General features: G+C 50.4%; 2 protein-coding genes across 3 annotated transcripts in view; both read left to right on the top strand.

Annotated features, from left to right (window-relative positions):
• Foxj3 (forkhead box J3) overlaps positions 1-27,361 on the top strand; it is an 821,428-nt gene that overhangs the window by 525,710 nt on the left and 268,357 nt on the right. The window lies entirely within an intron of this gene.
• Positions 1-27,361, top strand: part of Hivep3 (HIVEP zinc finger 3) — a 397,655-nt gene that overhangs the window by 337,300 nt on the left and 32,994 nt on the right. For both annotated transcript variants that reach the window (XM_050161425.1, XM_050161426.1), the window contains one exon: positions 19,771-25,284. In XM_050161425.1, the coding sequence (XP_050017382.1) occupies positions 20,293-25,284 (4,992 nt within the window). In that variant the 5' untranslated portion in view covers positions 19,771-20,292. The remainder of the gene's footprint in view (positions 1-19,770; positions 25,285-27,361) is intronic.

Here is a 27,361-nt window from a genome sequence, read left to right as displayed (position 1 = left end):
TACAGACTGAAAACCAAGCTCCACACCGCTCATGGTGAAACAATGAGATAATCCAGCCTGTTCGACACAAGGTGCCGAGCACTGTTCCTGGTGACAACACACGACGCCTGTCTCTCCATGTTCCTGTGGAGAAAATAGGGTGGGGAGCTGAGAACCTGAGTTGGATTTCCAGCACGCATATGCACACACACACACACACACACACACACGCACACACACAGGGCGGGGGGAGATAGATATTATACACGCATTTATAATACGTTTGAGTTCTTAGATAGATAGGTATTTTTTCCTTAAGTAGAGTACAGCATGTGACGGTGACAACCAGGAAATGAATAGGTGGTACAGGGTTGGCAAGTTGTGATGAGCTTTGTCAGGCAGTCTGGGCCAGGCAGTGGCCTGAGCAGGTAGCAAGCGACCTGGGTGGGTGGTGTCCGAGTAGGGAACCAAGGGGCGTGCGGGTGCCAGTTCTGTGGACAGCTGGCAGAGCCCTGGGCAGAGGTGGGGTCCTGTCTGGCAGGAACAGGAGGCCAGTGTGACTGGAGGGTGGGGCGAGGGAGAGCAGGCCAAGTAGAGCATCTGGGGAGGTCTGAGCTGAGCAGAGGGAGTGTGAGTGTCCTGGGGTACACCTGGTTGTGGCATGGAGACACCTGCACTGAGGGTCAGGTCAGGTGATCGTAAGAGGTGAGGCCATGCGTGGGATTGGTCTCTGGCCATAGTGAGTTCCAGCCAGCATGATTCACTGAGATGGGACACCGGGCACAGAGGAGAGACTCCTGCCAAGAAAGCCCACCAACATTCTCATGGACTGATGCATCTCGGGCTATTCGGTGTCTCCAAGCCTTGGCTTACTCATCTACAAAATGGGTGTGTGGATAGATAGTTCCAAGATGACTGAAAAGCCTCTCTTTTAGTCTCAGGCTCTGAGGCCTGGGGTGATCAGGGAAGGCCTTGAGGAAGTGGGTAGACCCTGTGCTTAGGAATGACTTATTCCAGGTCCAATTGATGAGGAAGAGGAGAAAAGAGCAGCCAGGCAGAGGAGGATGAGACCAGAAACAGTATCGTCAGAGCACCAGTCTGGGTGGGAAGGAGGGGCCAGGAACTATTAATACATGGATGGGCCCCCAGCTCCCCAGTACCACACCCTCCAAAATGGACCTGCAGATCTGGGGCCTGAGCACATTTTGTGAACACTGTGGTCCTCAATTTTAACATCTTCAGACAGACGTGCTCAGGCAGGAAGCAATGGAGCCTGGCTGCTGGTTCGCCAGAGAGTTAACCTCCTGTCCTGGCACTGCATAACCACAGGGTCTGCTGAGTGCGAGGAGACTCTTCTGTGTGGCAGCCAGAGTGGCAAGCTTGGTGGCTCTGGGCTCTGGCACCATCCCGCAGCAGAACAAACAGACCTCCCTTCACAAATAATGGCCTCATTGAGTATTGTGCCCATGGCCAGTGCCCAGCACTGGGCAGCTCAGCCCGGGTAAGTTTCCTCTCTTGGCTGCTTAGCAAAATATTTACACTAAGCCTTTCTAGTAAGGCTGTTCCTGGGAGCCAGCAAGCAGAGAGAGCTAGAGAAACCCCTTCCCTGCCCACTTCACCCCCACACCTCTAGGGACCTACCTTCCCTGGAAGGGCTTGCCACACACCCAGTGTGTGAGTCTGGATCTATCGTTGCTCGCCAGGGTTCTATTGTGAAGTAGGACACAGAACTAGAAGATGCTAGAAGGCTTGGCCAGTGTCAGTATCACCCAGGTCTCCTCCACAGGATGTGTGCCGATGCAGGCAGGATGAGGCCGGTTGCTACTCTCTTCTCTGCCACCCCATTTCCAAAAGGAATGTTTCTCTCCCTCTCTTTCTCTCTCTCCCCCCATCTGTATGTATGTATATGTGTGTGTGAGAGATTGATTGATTGATTGATTGATTGATTGAGGAAGCTCAAGATCAGAGCTATGAGTTCTGCTTTCTCAACCTTCTATTGTGGCACCGTTGTCCTCCAGAAACATCCCATCCCCCTGAGTGGGACTTTCAGTAAGAAGAGAGGGTACAGGCCAGCTCACTGCTGATGGGGCTGCTCTCCCAAAGGTCCCAGAACCAACCAGGGGAACAGTCACCATGTTGGGAGAAATAGGGACAGTATCCCTGTCCTCTACCCACTAGAAAAGGGGTCAGAGATGTGCTGGGTAGTCCTTTGGACAGAATTGAAACCAGTGAGCAAAATCCACATGGCTCATCAGTGGAAGATGCCTTGAACAATAGGCCGCATCACTGCTGTAACCCAAGACACACGTCCTCTCTGGCCCAGGATCCCACTTCTTCTGGGAATCTGGCTTGTGGAACAACAGCACCAGGGCATAAAGATGTTTGTGCAAAGGATGTTTATTGCAAAATTCTAGAGGCAAAAAACCAAAGTCATAAACACGCAAGAGCAGAGTGGTGGTGGCGCACGCCTTTAATCCCAGCACTTTGGGAGGCAGAGGCAGGCGGATCCGAGTGTGAGGCCAGCCAGGGCTGCACAGAGAAACCCTGACTTGAAAACAAACAAAAACCTCACGAGCAAAGTTGAGAGGAAAGGCACTGCATCCAAACCATCACCCGCCCTTCTGCAGGAGCAAGCCCGCCTGTGCCTCCTTAGACCAGCAATGCGGTACCTAATGAGGAATGCAGGGTCTGAAGGCAGGTCCTGAGCTCTAGTCAACCTAGTTTGCGGGACTTCGCTGATTATCAGTCTCCTCTCCTGTCAAGTAGAGGTTCTAATAATATCTACCCTTATAGGCTTGTTAGGAGGAATAACTGAATTGCTGTGTGTGGAATACTTAAAATTGTGCCTGGTACACATTCGCTGCTAAAAACAAAAATCTGACTTTTGATCTAGAGTGTCTAGGAGAGAAGCCAAGAGTAGAGAAATGCATAAAAACCAAAGGCTACCCCCACTACTCCACACACAAAAGAAGGAAGTAGGAAGAGACAGAGGGAGGGGGAAAGTGATGGAGGGAGAAAGTGATAAAGTGAGGGAGGGGAGGTAAAAGGGGAAATTAATCGTTACCATCCTGGGTACAGTCTCCAAGAAAGCCCTGAGTCTTGCTGGCAGCTCAAGCCAGTGCCCTTGAAGGTCCCTTGAAACCTGAAGGCCACACAGCTAACATTTCCTAGTCTTGTCTGCAGGAAGGGTACAAAGGCATTTGCTGGTGGCCCAGTCGTACAAGTAGGCTTATTTCCCTGGTACGGCATCCATCTGCAGGGCTACATGGCTCCGGCCAGGGTTGTCTGAGTCAGCCAGACCCAGCTGGCGCCATGTGAGCCATGTCCAAAGTGATACTTTGGCCCTGGCAAATGCGGACTCTACCCTGGATGGCCACACCACACTGAGAACCAGAAACTTGGAGATTGGAGAGACAGTTGACAGAGAAGATGCCAGGGGGGCGGGCATCATGTAAATCAAAGCCACTTGAGATGGGATCTGAGTGATATTAGCAGAGGAAACTGATTTGTTACAGAGAGGCTGGACTTCTTTTTTATATTTAATGCATGTGCTGTTTGGTTTGATGATGATGATGATGATGATGATGATGATGATGATGATGATTTATTGTGTCTGCATGTATTTTGTCTGATTGCCACGTGCATACCTGATGCCCACAGAGGCATTGGATCCCCTGGGACTGGAGTTACAGATCATGTGGGTTCTGGGAATAGACGTTGGGTTCTCTGGAAGAGCTCCAAGTGCTCTTAACTCCTGAGCCATTTCTCTTTCCCCCACTGGTTACTGTTGTTTGTTTGCTTGCTTGCTTGCTTTGTCAACTTGACATAAGCTGAGGTCATCTTGGAAGAGGAAGCCTCAGGTGAGGAATTGTCTCCTTCAAATTGGTCTGTGGGTAAGTCTAGGATCTTCTTGATTGATGGGAAGGGCCCAGCCTACTGTGGGCAGTGCCACCCCTAGGCAGGTGGCTCTGGGTTGTATTGAGGAGACTGAGGCAAGCCTTGAGAGCAAGCCAGTAAGTAGAGTTCCTCCACTGCCTGCCTAATTCCTGTGTGCAGTTCCTGCCCTGACTGGTGGACTGCAAGCTGAAATTAACCCTTTTCTCACCAAGTTGCCTTTGTTCATGGTATTTATCACAGCAAGAGAAAGTCACTAGGTCAACATACATATAAAATGGTTTCCAGTATTTTAGTCTAATATATGCTAATATAGTAAATACCAGAATTCATGCCACCCTGTAACGACTGCAAGAGAGCCCCAGCCGGTCCTCCCCATCTCAAACCCTTCTCTCCCAGAAGTGCTGTGATTTTGATTTGAAGTTGCCACCCCACAGGGTTCCAGGTACTGGATTCCCCCTGCCTCAGAGGTTTCCTGTCAAGTTAGGTGAGGCCCATGCCTTTCTGCCCAGGGTTTTTCCTGGGCTCCTTCGGTAATGCCGTATCTTTGGTCACACCTACTCCACCTTGGAGTAAAGAAACCAAAACCGGGACCCAGCCCTTGCCTTGTTATGGCCTGGTGTTGTTGGCAGCTCCCTTCTCCCCCCTGGGTCCCAGCATTTTCTGCCAAGGGCAAGCTTTTGTTCAGACACTCACCGCTCAGGGCCAGCTGAACTCCTGTGATGTGGAGGCGAAGCCACCTAGCACCAGGCAAGTGATGGGAGTGAGGCCACGCCCCTGGAGGGAGAAGGTTGGCTTTGCCATTCATAAGGTGTCACATGGCCAAGCCAGCCTCAGGGATAAAAGACTAGGCATAAAACACTAGTAGAGCATAGGGGATTTGGAGCTGGGAGTGAAGTTTTTATGTTTATTTAATTCAATAAAAATGCTGGCAGTATTCCTGGGATCCTTATGGCTTAGGATGAGGCTGTGTTGAAACAGGACAGACCGGAGGCAGTGTGACTGTCAGGTGAGTAACAGAGTGCGATGGTATGCATTTCTGATAAGGCTCAGAACGGAGAGCTGCAGATGGCACGGTGTCTCAAACACATGCTAATGCCTTAAGGACAAGCTCACGGGGCATTCCTAGACCCTGGAGAGCCAACGCCTAGCCCAGAGCTGGCGTGGAAGCCAGGGAAGCAGAGGTGGGTGGTGGCTTAATGAATGGCTCCCTACTTAAAACAACTGGGAAGAAATTGCCTTCATATTTCAGGGTCAAGGAGCATTAGGGTCGGTCTGTGGCTGGGACACTGAGACCATGCAGCTACCTAGGCTGTCCTTCTTTGACTGCCAGAGAGCTGCACTGTCGAATTACTAAGAAAGGCTTTTCACCTGCCTTCTTCTCCCCCATCCGGTCAAGACCTTAGATCTTCCGTGTTCCCTGCACTGACTGACCCTCTGCGAGTTACAACTGCAGATGGATAAAGATGGGATTAGCTAATTGATCAGAGCATGACAGACGCACACGGCCAAAGCCTTCTGTGGGGTTTGCTGTTAGGAGTCCTCTGTTACAAGGATGCCTGGGCTACACAGGGCATTGAACAATTGGGGTGACCAGTGTCTGTCTTGCAATTTTGGGTCAACTGAGAAATTAGATTCTCCTTTTACACCCAGATTGGCAGGTCCTGAGCTTCTGGCCTCTGATGCCCTGTTTCCTCATTGGAAAATTTGATCTTCAGGTGGCTGCTGTCTAAGGTCTCAGTCCCCAAAGGGTATTGTGAGTACAGTCCATCAGCACCTAATCACTCTCATCCTGCAGCCGATATCGGGAGCTCACTTCTGTCTCACGATGCCATGGGCCATGCCTGTGTAGCTGCTGCTGGACATAGAGGGGTGTGTGTCACAGCGGCAGCTCCGACCTGCATGGCTTAGTTAGGGTCACTACTGCTGCACTGGAACACCATGACCAAAAAGCAAGTTGGGGAGGAAAGGGTTTATTCAGCTTACACTTTTACATCATTGTTCATCATTGAAGGAAGCCAGGACAGGAACTTAAACAGGGCAAGAACACGGAGGCAGCAGCTGATGCAGAGGCCATGGAGAAGTTATGCTTACTGGCTTGCTCAACATGGCCTCCTCAGCCTGCTTTCTTATAGAACCCAGGACCACCAGCCCAGGGGTTGCACCGTCCACAGTGGGTTGGGTATTATCCCACCCATCACTAATTAAGAAAATGCCCTCAGGCTTGTGTGCACCCTGATCTTGTGGGGGCATTTTCTTAACTGAGGTTCCCTCCTCTGAGATGACTTTAGCTTGTGCTGAGTCGCTATAAAACTAGGCAGGACATTGCATCCTTGTGAACAGCAGAGCCTCAGAACCACTGGGGTCATGGCACTCTATGAAGCATCGTGCGGCCTTGGCGTTCTCAAATCAAGGGACCAAGACACGTATTCCAAGAGAAAAAAAAAAACGTAATGGGCTGCATTGCTAGATGATTCTATTCTATTCCTGTGAAGCTTTCTGAGGAGATGAACTCGCAGAGATAGAGACCCACGGAGGTCGTGGAGGAAGGGAATATGAAGTGACTGCCAGTGGGCACAGGGATCCTTTACAGAGTGATAAGTGTCCTGGAATGAGATGGCTGAGAAGTCTTGTGATGACTGGTAGACAGGCCCACACGTGGGTTGTGGATACAGTATTTCCCTGGCATGAATGTGGTCCTGGGTTTAATCCCCAACCTTAAAGGTGGAGAAAGACTGTAGTCTTGTATAAACATAACTTTTACTGAGTATAATGGCTTGCACCTATAATCCCAGTCTCCAGGAGACTGAGACGAGGGCTGCCATGAGTTTGAGGCCAATCTGGGCCGCTTACTCAGTTGTAGGCCATCATTCTGAGATACAGGGTGAGACCCTAACTCAAAAGGTAATGGGAGAGCTGGTGGGGTGGCTCAGTGGGCAAAGGCACTTGCTGCTAAGCCTGACAACATGAGTTCAGTCTCTAAGACCCACATATGCAAGGAGAGGACTTATTCCTGCAAGTTGTCCTCTGACTGCCACCGGCTCACCATGACGCATGCATGCTCATGAGCACACAAGCACAACGAATAAGGAAATGGCATAATAATAATAATAATAATAATAGTAAGTAATAAATGGTATATACTCTTAAAGGACAAATTTTATACATCAGTTTTTCCCAAAGTAAAGGATACCTCTAAAAGAGTCATGTTTGTAAGAAAGAGGCTAGAGCAAAATTTGGAAAGTTTTCTAGATGCCGTGCACACCTTTAATCCCAGCACTCAGGAGGCAGAGGCCGGTGGATCTCTGCGAGTTCAAGGCCAGCCTGGTCATAGCGAGTTTCAGGACAGCCAGGGCTACATAGGACTCTGTCTCAAAACACAAACAAAAAATTGAGAAAATTCTATTTAGTAGTAGATTAATGTACCCTCCTGTTTCAGAAATTCACAATTCATAACTGTCCGTCCACTGAGGTTTCCTTTCTTCACACATTCACCTACCATTTGCTCCCAAACACCTACGACTGCCTACTCAGCACCAGACACGGGACCTGGAGGTGATTCAGACACGGTCCCTCCAGCTCTGTGAAAATGTCTAAGGAGAGGGTGCATGTGAGCAGTCTCAAGCCACCCCCACGAGTCAGAGTATGCGTCAGCTGTCACTAACAGCTTCCGCTGAAACGTAGCATCTGAGCAGTTCCTCTCATAGAAGTGGGGAGTCGAATGGAGGTTACCAGAGTGTCGGGAAGGTGGGGATGGAAGTGGTCAGTGGGAACCAGGTGTCACAAAAGAAGAACAAGGCCTGGCCCTCTGCCATGCAGTAGGGTGACTACAGTCAAGGGTATGTAATGTGCATTTCAGAATAGCCAGCCAGGGGATTTTTAAATTCTCTATCTGAAGAAGGGTTAGCTCAACAAGGTCCTGGCTATGCTGATGTCCTGATTTGATCATGGTGTTGTGTCTAAACAGGTCAAACATCACGTCATAGCTGATAACATATAAAATTTTGTATCAATTAAAAGATCAAATGTAGGTCAAAAAGCCTTGGCAGGTGTCATTGCTCAAAAAAGTGCTGTGAAGGACCTGAGCTGGAGGGCAGGGGAAGATCCTCTGGAGAAAAGCAACCCGATGTACTTGACCCCAATTGGGAAAACCCAGGCAGAGGAATGTGGGACCCGGAGAGATGGAGTTCTGGGAAGTGATTGGGTAGTGATCGGCAGGTGGGAGCTGGGCTGACCCTGAACAGGAAGAGATAGGCTACTGTGTGCTAACCTTGCATGGCTGACTTGGTGACCAGCCTTCCCAATTGTGGCCTCCACTAACCCCTCCCTAGGGTATCCCTCGCCTTGCCTCTGTCCAAGTGCCTCAGAAGTCTCCCTGGGTAATTCCCAGGAAGAACAGCTATAATTAACCCTGCTGGCCTGGGTGTAGCATCATGTCTGGGTTCTCCTCTGGCTCCACGTGAAGGGCCCCAGCTCTGTTAGCACCAAAGTGGAAAGATGAGGGGTGACTGGTACCCTGGCTCTCTGTAAGAGACCCTCAGTGGCCCAACCTCTACACCTTTGTGGGGTCATTTCTCATATCCACTAACCTCCAGCACATCGTACTTGTTCAGACTCAGGGCAAGACAGGAATCTAGAGATGAGTTAGATCCCCAGGCTGGACCCAGAAAGCAAGTGGAGTCCTTGGGAAGATGGGCTGAGGAGATGCCAGGATCCATCCCAGCTGCTCCTGCCTCTGTCCCCTCATCTGCAGAATGGGTGAAAAGGGTCCTCCCTGGGAGACTGTTCCAAAGAACTCATCAGTCATGACGTGATGTCTAGACAGTATGCTTACAGTCCAGGGGCAGATGAAGTTGTCATCAACTGGTTCCCTCCCAGGGCTGAGTTGAGGTAGACACGAGTGTGGCAGGCTGTGACAGCTAAACTAGTAGTGGGAAATCTCTGGTTATCATTGGTGTCATCTGAAATGGAGCTGGAGCTCATCCCAGTAGAAGACAGGGATAATGCTGGCTTAAAGGAGAGGCTGGTGAGAGGCTGGTTTAAGCTAGACAAGGAATGGAGAGGGGCTGCTGAACCCCTGCAAGTAGTCGGAAAGGGGAGAGGGTCTGGAGCACAATAGAGAGGTAGGGGAGAGAAAGCTTAACGATGGCAGGCAGATGAGGTGGACACGCTGGGTAGAGTATCCTGAAAACAGGCAAGAAGGTGAGACAACATGCCTGCACAGAGCCCAGAGCGTCAGCGCCGTGAGCACAGGCATCCGGCAGGAAGTCAGGGCCAGCGGCTGTGCTGCAGGGGTAACCCAGGCTAGGGATAAGAGGGACACAAAATGTCTTGGCAGATCAGACCCCAGAAGCCAGTTGTACATAACATGCTCTTTCTCACGGGGGTGGACCTGACTGAGTCGCCTGCAGTATGGAAGCAAAGCTGAAACCTTAGCTCCGTGCGCTCAGGCAGCGCTCCATCTCCCTTGCCTCCTTGAAGAGATGTGAGAAGGTAGTAACATGTCTGTGGCATTTTCTACCTCAGTCTCGCCTGTGAAATGGACTCAGAAACACTACTGCTCAGACTTGCGGATCAAGTGTGCCTAGGGTCCTCGGGTACTGGCTCATGCCAGCCAACCCCTCTTGTTGCTGTCCCTGCTGCTCTGCAGTTTGTCACTAGGAAAATCCATCCTTCTTAAACCACCAGCCTTTTCTCAACAGGCTGTTTATTTTTCTCCTGGTTTGTCTTGGGCCTGCTGTAGTGGAGGAGCCAGGCTTATGCTGTGGTCCATCCCACTCAGCACTGGGGTTCATCCATCCATCCATTCATTCATTCACTTGTTCACAATGCAGAGGGCAACCAGCAGCCTGTGCTCAGGGCATTGGAAAACAAAGAGAGAGTTCCCACTGTGTGTATCTTTGGCCCCAGGCCCCACCCACAAGCCTGTGGCCTTCTGCCAGGGTGGAATTTTCAAAAATCCCTTGGCTTGAGTGGAGAAGGGAATGTGTGAACTGCAGGAGTATATTTTTTTTTAACAGTCTCCGAAAGCCATACAGGATCCCAGCCTCCTGCCCCATGAGGACAGAGCAGGCACTTGGAGGAAAGCTGAGAACTGCTCCTGGGGGGCATGGCCTGTCCCCAAGGACCTCGAGAACTCAGAAGTTGTCAAAACAGGAAGATCTGGGTCAGAGCCTGAAGTGAGAATTCCTGACCCAAAAATAAGGTTGGAATTCAGTATTTATTAGGATTAACTGAACTCCCATGGCCTTAAGGAACTGGCCTGGCTGTGCCCTGACCTATGGAATCCTCTACGAGACTATGTTTGGAGACACCAGGGCCACTCAGGTATGAGGCCTGAGGCACCGCCTTGTTGGCTGTCAGTATCCTGTCTCTAGCTGCCCCCATACAGCTGGTTTTCAGGAGTTGGTCTCCTTGTCTGTCCCTGGCCTCTCTGCAGTGTTCCCTTTAAGAGGATGGATGGGAGCTTCCTCTCCCCACCCTGGAAAACCCCTGTCAGCCACAGTTTCAATCTTGTTCTCACAGATTCATCTGCCCTTTGATAGCTACCATCTGTGTGTCCGCAAAGCACTAGGGACATGAATGAGACAGGCTCCTTGCACTAAGAGAACTCACCTCAAAGGGAGAGAAAAGCCTAGGAACAAATAAATTTCCACCCTGTGAGAAGCAAGAGAGAGGGGTATTGTGGCCAGGGAGCAGAGATGCCCGAAGCTCAGGGAAGCTCAGTGGAGAATGTGAGTGTGGGGTGGTGTAGTCTCCTGAGTTTTCCAGTCAACTGAACTAAAAGAACAAAAACACACAAGCATGTGCACACACATACGCGCGCGCGCACACACACACACACCATATAGATAAGCAAAATTAAGCTCGGCATTGGCAATGGGACGGATGAGTTAAGAAAATAAATTATAGCTTGTGGCAGAAAAAATAAATGAGAAGCCCCTGAGATGATAACAGCTCCACCTGTGCCAGACACTGTGGCTGTGAGCACTCGAGACAGAGTCCTCTAAACACTCCTGGGAGGGAGGGAAGGAGGGATGGGAGAGAGAGGGAGGAGGAGGGGGAGGGGGAGAGGAAGAGAATGAAGCTGAGATTGACTTTAAGGAGCTGACTCCTATGGTTGTGGTTTGGCAGTCCACAGTGTGTAGGGCTGCCCCAGGAGTCTCAGCAGGCTACGGAGGCAGTCTGCTCCTCTAGAGAAGCCGGCCTTTTCCTATGAAGGCTGTCAGTTATTCCTAAGGCCCACCCACATTATAGGAGGTATTCGATTTTATGCAGTCTGTGGGTTTGAATGTTAGTCTCACAGAATCTTCTGGAATAATGTTTGATCAAACATTATTGGGACCATGTCCTAAGCAAGTTGACCTATGGGATGGACAGGAAAGACATTGAGGAGTTTGCCACATGTGTGGGAGAGAGGAAGGGCATATCAGCCAGTGGGGTCAGCTTGTGTTGGGAGAACTCCGAAATGTACACAGACCAGAAGAGAGAATAGAGAGAGGTGTTAGAGATTCATCCCCATAGAAGAGGCCTTGAGGGTGAGGCAATCAGGCTGCCTAGAATAATCCTTACAGAGCCCTAAACTGAGGAGACACTGGGTATCAGGTATGCCTTGATCAGCCTCTAGAGCGGTGGTTCTCAACCTATGGGTCGCGACCCCCTTGACCAACCTCTATCCCCCCAAAAAATATTTACAATCCTTAACAGTAGCAAAATTACATATGGCTGGGGAGTCACAAGAACATGAGGGACTGTATTAGTGAGCTGTAGCATTAAGAAGGCTGAGAACCACTGGTGTAGAGCATGGCGGGGAAATCCTTCTCCCAGGATGCTCAGTGTAGACAACACACTGGCTCTCAGTTCCTGTGATGGGCAGAGGATGGCACTGACCAATAGGCTTCCTCCAAAGGCTGTGCCGGAGACAAAAAAAAAAAGGGAAGACCAGCCTGACGGAAGCCGGGGGCACCTAGAGCAATCTGATCACTGATGCTGTCCGTGGACCATAGGATGCCAGGAGAATAGTGACCCTGGTGTGGGAGCATCAGCTGTGCCATGAGGGAGACACCACAGACTTCTGAGATGATGTCTCTCCATTAGAAGTCCTTCTGTCCTGCTGGAGTCCCCTGCTGGAGCTCCAGCTTCTCCCTAGGAATCATCATGATGAGACAGAAAGGTATTTTTGAAAGAATGACATCACGGCAGCTCTGAAAACAAGATAGGAAGCCTGCCATGGGCCGTAAATATGCGAAGTCTAAGAAAATAGGGTCCACATGAAATGTGTAACTAGAATCCGAGCCAAAAACATCACAGCCCAGAACCCAGACATCTAAGAGATTTTCATCCCAGAAATGCCAGGCATAGTTCATGCCGAACACCAACAAAGCAAAGAGCTGGACCGCCTGCCGTCCTCCCCTCTTTCAGAAAGCCTTAGTTAGGCCCCTTCCTGCTCTCCACACGGTGAACCCATTAGACAAAGGCAGCCAAATCCCACATAGCGAAGTCTCAAAAATTGTCTGAGAGGCTAGGGGTGGGCTTCAGCCAACTCCAGCAGGTAGTACTGAGAGAGAGAGGGAGGGAGGGAAGGAGGGAGGGAGGGAGGGAGGGAGGGAGGGAGGGAGGGAGGGAGGGAGGGAGGGAGGGAGGGAAGTAGGGAAGTTAAAGACACAGAGGGAAAGGCATCTCATGTTCGTGGACTGGAAGAATTAATGCTATTAAATCTCCATACTGTCCAAAGCAATCTACAAATTTAGTGCAGACCCTAAAATACTAACACAGCTTTTACAGAAAGAGAAAAAAAAACTTAACAGTACATATAGAACCACAAAAACCCTATGAATAACTAAATCCTGAGGAAGAATTAAAAAACTGGAATCATCACACCTCCTAGTTGCAAATTATATTATAAAGCTACAGTAATCAAAGCAGTACAGTATGAGGCATATAGACCAGTGAAACAGGAAGAGGTTCCAAAATAAAACCACACATTTACTATCAACTGTCTTTCAACAAGAGCACCGAGAACACGCAGTATAGATGTGGGGTGGGATACTCACACACGAAAGAATGAAACTGAATCCTTACTTACACCACACCTGTGAAAACAACCCAGAGTGGATTAAAGACTTAAATGTAAAACCTAAAATTGGGTCTTATAGTCACACAGGATAAAAGTTTCACACCATACGTGGGCTGGCTGTTAAGATAGCTCCTTCTTGTTCCTATTAAAAGCATGTCTGTTTTGGGGGGCTCGGGGTATGACTCCATGGGTAAAATGCTTGCATCACAAACCTGAGTTTGGATTTCCAGTGCACGTGTACACACACACTCGTGAATCTATACATGCACATGTGAAGACCAGAGGACCACTTGTACAAGTCACTTTTCTTATATCACGTGGATACCAGGGATTGAACTCAAGTTATTAGGCTTGGCAGCAAGTGCCTTTACCCACTGAGCCATCTCGCCAGCCCTATGCTCTGTGTTTAATATTTTGCCACTCTGTTTTCTATATAAGCTGAACCATTCATTCCTAACAGTGCATAACAATTTCAGAGTTTCTCTGCATTCTTGTCAATGCTTTTTATATGTATGAATGCATGTACGTGTGTTCACATGTAGGTGGGCACCTACGTATGTGCAGGTGTGTGTGCATGTAGAAGCCTACGGTTGATATCGGGTGTCTTTCTTGATCACTCCCACTGTGTATGTTGAGGCATGGTCTCCCTCTTGAACCCAGAGCTTGCATATTGGGGTAGTCTAGCTCACCCTGGCTTGCTCTGAGGGTCTTCTGTCTACCTCCTGAGTTCTGGGATTATAGGCAGCCTGCCTGACATCTATACAGGTGCTCGGGACCTGCACTCAGCAAGCACTTCACCCACTGAGCCATTTCACCCTCTTCCTTTCTTTCTTGATAAAAGAGCCGTTAACTAACATGAGTGAGATGGTACTGGGTTCTGGGCTTGAGTTCCTTTTCTCTAATAATCAGTGATGTTAGGCATCTTTTCATGAGCTTATTGGTAGCCAGTGATATGATGTCCACCACCTGCCTCACAGGTGGGAAGACAGACTGTAGACAGTGCCCTTGTTCACTGTGGGGATGCGCAGTGAACATCGGTGACCTGCCTTCCTAGATACTTACAGAATGTGTGTGCTTCTATGTGCATGCATCCACCTTCATGCCTGTTTCTGTGTGTGTGCACCTGCCTCTCTGTGGCATGCTTGTGTATGATAAATGTCGTGTGTTCTTTTCTTAATTAAAAACTTTTGCATTTATCTGTCTACTGTGTGTACGTATGTGTGGGCACATGTGTGTCATGGTACATATGTGAACATCAGAGGACACTGTGTTGATGTTCGTTCTCTCCTTCTACCAGAAATTGACCTCAGGTCATCTGACTTGGCAGCAAACACCCTTGCCCAATGAGCCATCTCACCACCAGCCCTGTTCTAGCACATTCTATATATATTGCCCTTCGTGATAGACAGAAGAACCCTAACTACCTAGGCAACTTGTGGATGGGTGTGCCTTTTGTACCACTGTCACTTAAACAAAATGTGGTCAAAAGACAGCTGGAGGCCTGCTGGAAGCTGACACGCATGCAGGCTTGTGGAATCCAGGTCTATTCCAGGCAGAGATCCTAGCAGAGCACAGTGGCCAGAAGACAGGAGTCTGACCCAGTCTCCTGACGGGCTCTTTTTTCCCCCGGGGTCTCCTCACTAGCACTTCCTGGCTCACTGAAGATAAAATAGACTGACTTAAGTTCACAAATGCCCACTGTGTTCTCTCAGGTGTCCAGACATCGCTTTGGATGCTTCTGGAAAAGGCAGATATAAATAAATGACAAGCTAGGAGGGTGGTATGCTAACTAGATAGATAACAATAGGCAACCTTGTCGGTGAATTAGCCCCAGGCATTCGGGCTTCACCAGGCCCTTGCTGAGATGAGCTGCGGACCCAGTGCTGGCTCCTTTTCAGCATCACAGGAGCAAGACATAGCATGGTAGACACAAAGAAAACACAAAGAAGTTCTTAACAAGGCCAGCCCTCGTGGCGGGAAGAGAGGCTGCTGGGAGTGGAAAGCTTGGCCCTCTGAGTTAACGCTTGGATTCAGAGGTGAGCCCTGTCTGCAAGGCTGCGTGGCCCAGGCTCCACAGTCTCCACTGCAGAAGGCACCTGATGGCCCTGACTTAGATGTGGGCTCTGCTACTAGGAAGTGTGGTTTTGTGCCTCCGTTTCCTAACATGTAAGTCAGACACGGCAAAGGCAGCTTGGTGGCGGGGTGTTGTGAAGAATAGATGAATTGCTTTACTCAAATCCCTAAGAACAGTCCTGACATGAACAGGAATTTGCAGCTCAGTCCAGACTCAGAACCTGGGTGTATGCCATCCCTGCCTCTTATTACTGTACCAGTATCCCAGGGTGACCTAAGCAGGCCAGCGAGCTCTGGCTTCATCCTTGCTTCATAATGGCTGCGAACCTTGTTTCTGGTTTCTCCGTGGATGCCACCAGAGACTTCAACCTCTCTGATGATAGTTTCACTTGGTCCCTGGATCTCCCAGGAAGGCAGGTCTCAACCAGACACAACTCCCCTAGGATTTCCTGCACTTCCCCTGTACAAACAGGTTGTGGTGTTTGATCGGTGCTCAGAAATGAAAAGTGCTTTCTCTAGATCTCAGAATTACATGAGAAGTGAATTTTAAAAAATAGAAGTCAGAGAAGACTTGTCCTCAGGAAGTTGTTAAGAGTCACCCCCCCCCATATTATTATAGGAACAAACATGGTCCTCATGACTCAACGCTCCGAGGTTAATGATCAGTCAGTTTTGCTTTATTATAACACATTACCTGAGGTTAAAGCTTTCAGGCTGAAAGAGGAAAGGTTTCTTTTGTTCATCGTCTGGGGAACTGTAGTCCTAGTCGACCAGCTTGTTACTCTGGGGTCTGAGACGGGAGGACGCTGCAGAGTGAGCTGTTCACTGACCTCACTCTGATAGCTTCCTTCTGCGGCTCTCTTAGCACCTCACTGTGATTCTCCAGGCCAACATCCTCATGTCTGCCCTGCCATCTTACCTCATGAGTGCGGAGCTATACTCAGACTCCCCCCCCCGTGCGTGCGTGCGTGCGTGTGTGTGTGTGTGTGTGTGTGTGTGTGTGTGAACACAAACACCACACAGATGTCTTTAGGGGACACGGATAATATGGTGTGTCATGAAGCAAGGATGTTTACTGCTCACATCCTGTCCAGCCTGTGGTCTTGAGTCCTGGGTTCTCAGCTACTGAAAGTGGAAAGATTCTCTTTCATGATCTGACATCAGCATGTTTTATTGACTAGTGGTGAAATTTGTGACCACACTTTGGTATACCGTGAAGCAAGGTAAGTTAGTTACTAGCAAAGAATCTTCTTAGAAACTCCAAGTCTATGGTTGAGTTTGCAGAGCTGGGTGGAGATTTTTCTCTGTCCCTCTGGTCCCACTGGACCAGTTTCTCTCTGCCCACAGGGTCCCCACAGCCGCTTATGAAGCAACCACTCTGAGGCCTAATATCAGTTATAGTTGTTTGGCTAATGGCTTAGGCTTCTTACTGGCTAGCTTGCTCTTATAAATTAACCCATTCCTATTAATCTATGTATCATCACATGGTTGTGGCTTATCAGTGGCATCTCACTTCCCCAGGTGACTACATGACATCTCTCAGACTCTACCTTCTCTCCCTATCTTTATTTTGATTTCCCACCTAGATATATTCTGCCTAGCCATTGGCTGAAACAACTTTATTCATCAGCCAATAGAGAAACACATAGTCACAACACACAGAAGGACATCATACATCACATAACATCTTCCTGGGTATGAAGTTTCTGCCTTCATCTTACCTCAACTTAATCTCACTTGGGCAGTGGCCCTAGCACCTCATCCTGGAGCCTGATGTAGATACTAGCTGGTGTCCTGACAGTGGCAGTGGCCTAACTGGCTTAGGAAGGGACCTGGTCCAGCCCCTGATATGGGCTAGTTAATGACCTAGGCAGGCTAGGTAGTCCCAATGAGAAACCTGATGGACCCAAAGTCATCTCTTTCTCTCGGCATCCTCTTCTTTATCCCCAGTCCTGAGAATCACACCAGATCCCAGCCCCGACTGCCTGCCCCTGGATAGCCCTGTGGCTGAATAAAAGGAAAGTGCAGGACCAGACAATGTGTCCCCCACTGCCAGCTGCCCCCTCACTTCCAGGCATGCTGCAGGGTCTCCCTCCGGTGGGAGAAGCAATGCTTATCACCAGCTTGAATTCGCAAGTCCTTGTGCCAAAGGATAAAGAGACAGAAATAATCATTCCTTTACCACCACACAGCACCCAGAGGCCTGGCCACACCTCCCCAGAACACACAGTGAACAAGGCTGGAAGACCCAGCCCAGAGAGCAAGTCTCCCCCGTACCGCATGCAGCATAGCCCTCCTCTGAAGCTGGAAGCTCAGGTTACTTCAGCCTCCATTCATTCAGACAGAGAAGCAGGGCAGTGTGCCACCAGGATGAGGCCCGACCTTAGCCAGACTCTCCACTTCCCCTCCAGCACCACAGTGAAGTTCAGACAGAAGTAGAGAAGCCAGGGCTGCTGTTCAGACTCTACCCACCCCCACGCTCCTTGCTGCAGACCCACTGCTGTCCTGTGGATCAGCAGGGAGCCCTGGGCTTCAGTACCCCCTCCTCATAAGAGCCACAGGGAACATTACTGCAGTGGGAACAAGCCTGGCATTGCCACCAAATTGTGTGGCTCTTAGGACAAACTCCATAATCTTTGCATCCCTTGGTCCCCTCGTCTCTAGAACTCTGCTGTTTGAGATAGGGATTTAAGTCCTTGAAAAATACCCCTTACTGAGTTGTGGTGATCACTGCATTTGCTAGAAGGATGTCATTGAAGACAGAGATGACCTACATCTTCCTGCCCTGGCTCAAGTGTCACATGAAAGGGGTCTTTCCTAGCAGCCCTTGCAAGGAACTTAGCTCTCTCTTTCTCTATGGCTTCCTCTCTATACTGGATCACATTTCCCCTTTCTCCATGACCACCAGGAAGAGCATATGAAAATGCATAGCTGAACTATATAAATTCTGTAAGCATTTATGGCTGGTTCTTTTTACTCTCCCAACCCTAACTCATGGTTTATTATTTGTGGTTATTATTTAATTATAGATTATTGTAATTACCTTAAACTCTTTGCCGAATGGAGACTTGGAAAACACAAAAGGAGTAGACTTATAAGATGTGATGTTTAGCTAAAAGATAGCCCGGTGCCTCCCACAGCAGAAACCAGGCTCTGACCCCCGCCATCTGACAGGCAGTTGAGCCCTGAGGAATTGTTCATCCTCTGTGGAAATGCAGTGTGTCTGTAGATGGAGGGAAGCTGGCTCAGGGTGCCAGGGGCAGGGCACACTTTTAGAAGACAGAAGCAGAGAAATTCTGACAGGAGGATGGGCTGGATAACACAGGAGAAAGGTACCAGGGATAAACTCTGTCTTGGAGGCATTGTCTTTTACAGTCTAAAACTTGCTGGGCACAGAGAGGTCCCTGTACTCTGGAAGTTAAGGCAGAAGGATTGTAAATTCAAGGCCAGCCTGAGCTACATATCAAGATCTTGTTTCAAAAAGAAAGGAAGAAAGAAAGAAATCAAGGGCTGGGATGTGGCTCAGTGGTCAACAGTGCTTGTTTAGTGTGTGCAGAGCCCTAGACTTGATCCCCAGCATCACCAAAAGCAAAAAGCAACAAGTAAACAAGAGTCAGGGCTTTGGTGAGCCACCTTCCTTGGCTGGACCACAGTTGTCTCATCTGGAAAGAGAGGAGGGTGTGTGAGATGAAGTCACAGCAACCTGTAGCTCTGAAATTCGACTTCATCCCAGAAGGGAAGGACTCTGAGAGTTCTTCTGAACCCAGGGAAGCGGTCTATCCGACATTCAGCTAGCCTTAAGAGCACACACACCTGGGAAGTCCACCCAGACCAGCAGGCTGTTTACCTCCTGACATGGCAAGGACCTCCATTCTGACCTGTACCTAGGGCTTCCTTGGTACACTTGGGGGACAGGAAAAGGCTTCAGAGTGCTGGGAGATAGTATCACACCTTTAATTCCAGCACTTGGGAGGCAGGGGTAGGCAGATCTCTGAGTTTGTGGCCAGTCTGATCTATAGAGTGAGTTCTAGGACAGCCAGGGCTATACAGAGAAACCCTGTCCAAAAATAATAAATAAATAAATAAATAAATAAATAAATAAATAAATAAATAAATAAATAAATAAATAGATTCCCCATTTCCTGGGGGAGTGTTTGGATCAATCTGCTGGTCACCGCCAGATTGAGTTGCCATCGTGGGTTAAGTTCTATCCATAGCTGCTTTCCCCAAAACCACGAGATAGAGTATTTCTCAAGGGTATGCAGATCTAGGCCAGGGAGACTGATGGTTAGCAATCCTACCTTGGAAGCTCATCCCATCACCCTCAGGCTCCTCCTCTGCCCCTCCCCTCCGGCACCATCCCTCTGCCCGCTCAACAGCATCCTGTCCGGTTCCTCCTGTTACTCTGCCGCAGGCCACAGGAGCAGTCCAGGCAGCACCCGCTGTTACCCTTATTCCAGATTCACATCAGAGACATGGCAAGCCCAGACACACTGTGCCTGGGCCAGAGGGCAGGGATGAGGGGGGCCAGCCTCTAGCCCCCAGGAACCCCACAAGACCAATATCAGAAGTACTGGCTCTGTGGAAGCAGTGATGCATTATGGGAGCTGGGGGTGCTATATCCTGCTATAATGTCTCTAGCTAATTTTAGGGGGTCTTAGCCAGCCTTAACCCTGCACTTCGTTTGCCCAGTCTGTGGACAACCTCAGTAAATCTCTTTCCTTTGTTGTGTGTATTTTTCCCCACAGAAGATCGTGATTTCTCCTCTGAGGCTGTTAATCTCCAGTACAGAACTCAAGAGGAGAAGAGGCCAGAGCAGAACTGCATCCAGTGTGGCATCTCTCCAGCCAGGACTGGAGATGACAGGACACATGTCTCCAACCTTCAGCTGTTCACATAGCACACAGGGGACTTGTGGGGGCCACTTGTCACTGCCAATCAAACCCACTCAATGGCAATACTGACATCCTTCATGCCGTTTTCAAGACAGACACTCAGGCAGAAAATGCCAGTGTGCTTCCTGTCTGCCGAGTAGGGGGTCATGCCACACCAGTATGAACAGTGTGGACCCCGGGACCTGCTCTGAGTCCACTCGCAGCCACTGACACTTGGAGAAATAAAAAGCCCAACCCCCCCAAATCCATCGTGGGGTTGACTTCCACAGCTCTTGACCAATGTGGCCAAAGCTAGACACCTCGGGACACTTGGATTATTCATAAATGCGACCCACCGCAAACTCTCTGAGTAGTATCTGAAGTCTTGGGAAGGTCATGGATCCTGAACAAAGCGTCAAGTGCACCAAGAAGGCTGACGGAAGTCCCCGGAAGCGGCTGACCAAAGGAGAGGCTATTCAGACTAGTGTTCCTTCCAGCGCCCCATATCCAGGCAGTGGCACCACTGCTCCCTCAGAGAGTGCCACCCAGGAGCTCCTATCCCCCCAGCCTTTCTCGGGCCCCGCGGTGGTTCTTAGAGAAGGCTCTCAGGAGAAGACGGGCCAGCAGCAGAAGCCTCCCCGGAGGCCCTCCATTGAGGCCTCGGTCCACATCTCACAGCTTCCGCAGCACCCTCTGACACCAGCATTCATGTCCCCGGGCAAACCAGAGCATCTCCTAGAGGGGTCCACGTGGCAGCTGGTTGACCCCATGAGACCTGGACCCTCAGGCTCCTTTGTGGCCCCTGGGCTGCATCCACAGGGCCAGCTCCTCCCATCCCATGCTTCCATTCTTCCTCCCGAGGACCTGCCTGGCATCCCTAAGGTCTTTGTGCCCCGTCCCTCCCAGGTCTCCCTGAAGCCCACAGAAGAGGCACACAAGAAAGAGAGGAAACCACAGAAGCCAGGGAAATATATCTGCCAGTACTGCAGCCGGCCCTGTGCCAAGCCCAGTGTGCTTCAGAAGCACATTCGCTCACACACAGGTGAGAGGCCCTATCCCTGCGGCCCCTGTGGCTTCTCCTTCAAAACCAAGAGTAACCTCTATAAGCACAGGAAGTCCCATGCCCACCGCATCAAAGCCGGCCTGGCTTCCGGCTCCAGCAGTGAGATGTACCCGCCTGGGCTGGAGATGGAGAGGATCCCTGGGGAAGAGTTTGAGGAGCCCACCGAGGGAGAAAGCACAGACTCCGAGGAGGAAACTGGTACCACGTCAGGTCCCCCCACAGAGGTTCTCCCCAAACCTAAGCATCCCCTGCTCTCAAGTGGCTTATACAGCTCTGGGAGCCAGAGTTCCAGCCAGGAACGCTGCTCCCTGTCCCAGTCAAGCGCTGCACCATCGTTGGAAGACCCCACCCCATTTGCAGAAACCTCATCAGAGCATCCCCTGACCCATAAACCGGAAGACACACACACGATCAAACAGAAGCTGGCACTCCGCCTGAGCGAGAGGAAGAAGCTGATTGAGGAGCAGACGTTCCTGAGCCCAGGGAGCAAAGGCAGCACAGAGTCGGGGTATTTCTCACGCTCAGAGAGCGCTGAGCAGCAGGTCAGCCCCCCCAACACCAATGCCAAATCCTATGCGGAGATCATCTTCGGCAAGTGTGGGCGGATTGGACAGCGGACCTCCATGCTGGCATCCTCCTCCACCCAGCCCCTCCTGCCCCTGTCTGCTGAAGACAAGCCCAGCTTGGTGCCTTTGTCTGTACCCCGGACACAGGTGATTGAACACATCACCAAGCTCATCACCATCAATGAGGCCGTGGTAGACACCAGCGAGATTGACAGTGTGAAGCCCAGGAGAAGTTCTCTGACCAGGCGCAGCAGCGTGGAGTCCCCGAAATCCAGCCTCTACCGGGAGTCACTATCATCCCATGGGGAAAAGACGAAGCCGGAACAATCGCTGCTGAGCCTCCAGCACCCGCCCAGCTCCACGCACCCCGTGCCTCTCCTGAGAAGCCACTCAATGCCTTCTGCCGCCTGCACCATCAGCACCCCCCACCACACCTTCCGTGGGAGCTACTCCTTCGATGACCACATTGCTGACCCCGAAGCCCCCACTCGCAGCAGTCCCATGTTTACCTCCCACCCACGGATGCTGAAACGCCAGCCAGCCATTGAACTACCTTTGGGAAGTGAGTACAGTGCCGAGGAGCCTGGACCCAGCAGCAAAGACCCCACCTCCAAGCCCTCTGATGAACCAGAATCCAAGGAAAGCGACCTTACCAAAAAGACCAAGAAAGGGTTGAAAACGAAAGGCGTGAGCTATGAATGTACCATCTGTGGTGCTCGGTACAAAAAGAGAGAGAATTACGAAGCCCATAAGAAGTACTACTGCTCTGAGCTCCAGATCACAAAAGCCCACTCTGTAGGTGCTCACGAGGTTGAAAAGACTCAGGCTGAGCCTGAGCCTTGGTCCCAGATGATGCATTACAAACTGGGGGCCACCCTGGAACTCACTCCACTGAGAAAAAGACGGAAGGAAAAGAGCCTTGGGGATGAGGAGGAGCCACCTGCCTATGGCAGTCCTGGCCCATCAGACCCAGCTCGTCACCCTCCCCTGGAGTCCACCAAGTCACCAGCAGAACCAAGCAAATCAGTTCCCTCCTTAGAGGGACCCACGAGCTTCCAGCCAAGGACTCCCAAGCCAGGGACTGGATCAGAACCAGGAAAGGAGAGGAGAACAATGTCCAAAGAAATTTCCGTCATCCAGCACACCAGCTCCTTTGAGAAATCTGACCCACTGGAGCAGCCGAGCAGCCTGGAAGAAGACAAGCCCCTGGCCCAGTTCTCATCCCCGCCACCTGCCCCGCATGCCCCACATGGACGCTCCGCTCACTCCCTGCAGCCGAGGTTGGTCCGCCAGCCCAACATTCAAGTTCCAGAGATCCTGGTAACAGAAGAGCCTGACAGGCCAGACACAGAGCCTGAGCCACCCCCAAAAGAGCCCGAGAAGACAGAGGAATTCCAGTGGCCCCAGCGTAGCCAGACGCTGGCACAGCTCCCAGCGGAGAAGCTGCCACCCAAGAAAAAGAGACTCCGCTTAGCCGAGATGGCACAGTCCTCAGGGGAGTCCAGCTTCGAATCTTCTGTGCCCCTGTCTCGAAGCCCCAGCCAGGAGAGCAGCATCTCTCTGAGTGGCTCCAGCCGCTCGGCTTCATTTGATAGAGAGGATCACGGAAAAGCTGAAACCCCTGGGCCCTCATTAGACACACGTTCCAAACCCTTGGGCACCCACATGCTGACTGTCCCCAGCCACCACCCGCATGCCCGAGAGATGCGAAGGTCAGCCTCAGAGCAGAGCCCCAACGTGCCCCATTCCTCACACATGACTGAGACCCGAAGCAAATCCTTTGACTATGGCAGCTTGTCCCCGACTGGACCATCTGTACCATTGCCTGCAGCTCCGCCACCCCAAACCGCCCCGCCAGAAAGAAGAAAATGCTTCCTGGTGAGACAGGCCTCCCTCAACAGACCTCTGGAAGCAGAGCTGGAGGTTACCCCCAAGGGCAAACAAGAGAGCAGTGAGGAGCCCTCAGCCAGCAAGCCTTCCACCAAAAGCTCCATGCCCCAGATCTCCATGGCTACCACACAAGGTGGGCCCTCAGGAGGAAAGAGCCAGATACAAGAGAGGCCCCCACTGGGGTCAAACCCACCCTACACAGAAGCCCTGCAAGTGTTCCGACCTCCTGGCACCCAATTGCCCCCACCAGTCTCCCTCTTCTCCTTTCAGCACCTCTTGCCTCAGGAGCAAGAGCAGTCCTCTGAGTTCTTCCCCACTCAAGCAATGGCTGGCCTCCTCTCCCCTCCATACTCCATGCCCCCACTCCCACCTTCCTTGTTCCAAGCCCCACCACTTCCTCTGCAGCCTACCGTGCTGCACCCCAGCCAGCTCCATGTCCCCCAGCTCCTGCCTCACCCTGCAGATATCCCCTTCCGGCAGCCCCCTTCCTTCCTCCCCATGCCATGCCCTGCCTCCTCAACCCTCTCTGGCTATTTTCTGCCTCTGCAATCCCAGTTTGCATTGCAGCTTCCCGGTGAAATAGAAAGCCACCTGCCCCCGATCAAAACCAGCTTGGCCCCTCTAGCAACCGGACCTTCTGGCCCCTCCAGCAGCACAGAATACAGCAGTGCCATCCAGCTGCCCCCTGGGACTCCACCAGCTACCTCCCCAGCTCCCACATCAGCCCCAACATTGGCCCTGCCTGCCTGTCCGGATGCTATGGTGTCCCTGGTTGTTCCCGTCCGCATCCAGACCCACATGCCATCCTATGGGAGTGCCATGTACACCACCTTGTCTCAGATCTTGGTCACCCAGTCTCAAGGAAGCTCAGCAAGTATGGCTCTTACCAAGTATGAGGAGCCACCTTCCAAAGAGATGACTGTGTGTGGGACTGATGTCTACGAAGCTGGGCCTGGGCCATCTAGCACGAGCAAGGAGCAAAGCAGAGGCTTCCAGACACCCTATCTGAGAGTGCCTGGAAGGAAAGGCACCTCACTGTCCTCCGAGGGCATTCTGAGCCTCGAGGGGTGCTCATCCACAGCCGGCGGAAGCAAGCGTGTCCTCTCTCCAGCTGGCAGTCTTGAACTTACCATGGAAACCCAGCAGCAGAAAAGGGTAAAGGAGGAAGAGGCTTCCAAGGCAGATGAAAAACTGGAGCTGGTGAGCACCTGCAGTGTGGTGCTGACCGGTTCAGAGGACAGGCAGAGGACAGAGAAGCCCTATGTGGGCAGCCAAGGCCAGAGCAGGAGGGAGGCAGAAACACTGTCCAGTTTGCCTTCAGATCCATCTGACCCAAAAGAGCTTTCTCCCCTTTCTCATCCCACGTTGCCCCATGGGGCAGCCCCAGGCTCGGAAGCTTTGAAGGAATATGCTCAACCATCTAGCAAAGCTCACCGGAGAGGAGTGCCTCCACTGAGTATAAAGAAAGAAGATCCAAAGGAACAGCCTGACCTCCCTCCCCTGGCACCCCCTTGCTCTCTGCCTCTGTCAGATACTTCCCTGAAACCAGCCAAATTGCAAGAAGGTACAGACTCAAAGAAGGTACTGCAGTTCCCCAGCCTCCACACGACCACTAATGTCAGTTGGTGCTATTTAAACTACATTAAGCCAAATCACATCCAGCATGCAGATAGGAGGTCCTCTGTTTACGCTGGTTGGTGCATAAGTTTGTACAACCCCAACCTTCCAGGGGTTTCCACTAAAGCTGCTTTGTCCCTTCTGAGATCTAAGCAGAAAGTGAGCAAAGAGACATACACCATGGCCACAGCTCCACATCCTGAGGCAGGAAGGCTGGTGCCATCCAGTTCCCGAAAGCCCCGTATGACAGAGGTAAGTTCATTCTTGGTCTAGTCTTCAAATGCCAACGCTTGTGCTGAGCTTTTAAAGTCACATTGTCTTCATTCTAAATTTGTAGAATTGAAGCCAGTTTGGTGTGGAGGAGGAGATTTTTCTCTCTGGGAGTAAAGACTTTATAAGAAAACATATCCATTGAGTTTCTCTGCTCTCATGTTCCTAATATAATTGGAATAATGTTATCTCCCTACTTTCCTACAAGCTTCTAATGTAAAATAAAAAGTTCAGTCTCAGCAAGGTAAAGAGCAATTCTCCAAAGGACATAGTTGGGAAATTTTATTGGTAGGATGCTTTTGCCAATTGTAGAACTATATTCTAGCCCTTTCCCATGGGGTTCTCCCTTGCCCTACTATTCTCTTTCAATTTTTTTTATTTTATCTGTATCTACTGTTTTTATCCTCTACTACCCCTTAAAATCATCCCATTTCCACATTTGAAACAAACACTCCTGAAATAGTCCCTTTTCTGTAGGATGGTACATAGAATTGGATTGCAGTACACCTCTCCACCTGCAGGAGGCAGTATCACTCACAGTTTGAGCCATCTGTGCTACAGAGTAGCCGCTCATATTTATTCCTTCATTGCCTCTGATGTAGACTACTTCAGGAGCTATGCAATAAAGTTTCCCAACTAATTTAACAACTTTGAAATTCACCAATTTCAATTTGCATAAGAACACAACACGTTATACAGGCAAGGCTAGGCTGTGACCTTGTGCTAGCCTAGGGTGACAAAATACCCTTACACAAGCAGTTTAAAAGAGAAAAGATCTATTCGGGTTCATTGTTTCAGGATGACACAATTCACCGTGGCAGGAAAGGCATATGGAAGCTGGATAGTTGCATTACCTCCATGCTCAGAAAGCAGAGGGTGTATAAGAAGTAGAGCCAGACTATAAATCCCTCAAGGTCTTCTCCACAGCCACCTACATCCTCCAGTGAGGGTCTACCTCAAAGGTTGGACAACCTGCCCAAACAACATCACTGCCTGATATGAGGACCTTTCACATTCAAACCAGACCTGGAATTTGTGGAGTGACCGGTGGGCTTGTTTGGTGCCAAGCCCTGTACTGGACCCTGGGACCCTGGGCCCCAGACACTGCTCACCTCACCCTGGAAAGCAGCATCACTTCCATTCTACAGATGAGGGAATCTGGGGTCAGAGGCTGAAAGTGGTCAAGAACCTGGGGCAAACATTTGACAAATCCAGAATTTGAACCCAGACCTATCTGGCTGCAAAGAGTTAATCTATTTCATGTTTTAGTTACTGGAGGAATGAAACTTTTGAAAGATAATTGCAAATTCAATGACACATGATGTTCACAAGAAACCATCCTAGCCAGGTGCTTTGACCAAATACCACACAGAAACTGGAACCCTGACTCCATCATAGCCCTGGGAGCAGACCTGGGTCTGCAGCTTCCTGAAGGATCCTGCTTTCTGCCTTCATCGCAAGGGTGAGAGTTCAATCAGAGGTGCCCTGGAAATTCTTCACAAACTATTTTCCAAATTTATTCTCTGATGTCTTTGTAAGTGCACAGACATCTCTGAGCAGAATTTCCACTTTTGCTGTAACTACCATAAACTGTGGCTACTGCCAAGATGCTAGCGTAATTATACTCAAAACTTTTGGGGTGCCTGCTGTGTGCCAGATACTGTACTAAACTTTATTTTCATTCTCATAACACGTAACTAGGGTACAGTAGGGAAAGAGATCAAAGTTCAGAGAGGCTAAGTAACTTGCACGGGGCCACACAGTAAATGGCAAAGATCAGACGCAGAGCCAGCGCTTACTCCTAAAGCCTTTGAACATGTCTGAGCTGTTCCCCCTCCCTGATGAGAGGTGTCAACTGCATAAAAGACAAAAGGAGTGTTGGACTTTTGTCTCTGAGTGTGACAGTCATTTCTTCATCCTGCAACTTCCCTAAAATGAGCTAAAACCTGCAGACATTTCCTTGGAGTTGTCAACCTCATTCAAAATTTTCTGCCCAAAGCTCACAAATATCACACATTAACATAACTGCATGATCTGCAAACGGAGGCCTTGCTACAAG

Source organism: Alexandromys fortis, unplaced genomic scaffold (genome assembly GCF_014885135.2).
Source record: "Alexandromys fortis isolate MF-2015 unplaced genomic scaffold, M_Fortis_MF-2015_v1.1 scaffold_122, whole genome shotgun sequence".
NCBI classification, from domain to species: domain Eukaryota; kingdom Metazoa; phylum Chordata; class Mammalia; order Rodentia; family Cricetidae; genus Alexandromys; species Alexandromys fortis.
Note: the sequence above shows the minus strand (reverse complement) of the source record. Positions and strands in the feature narration are given on the sequence as shown.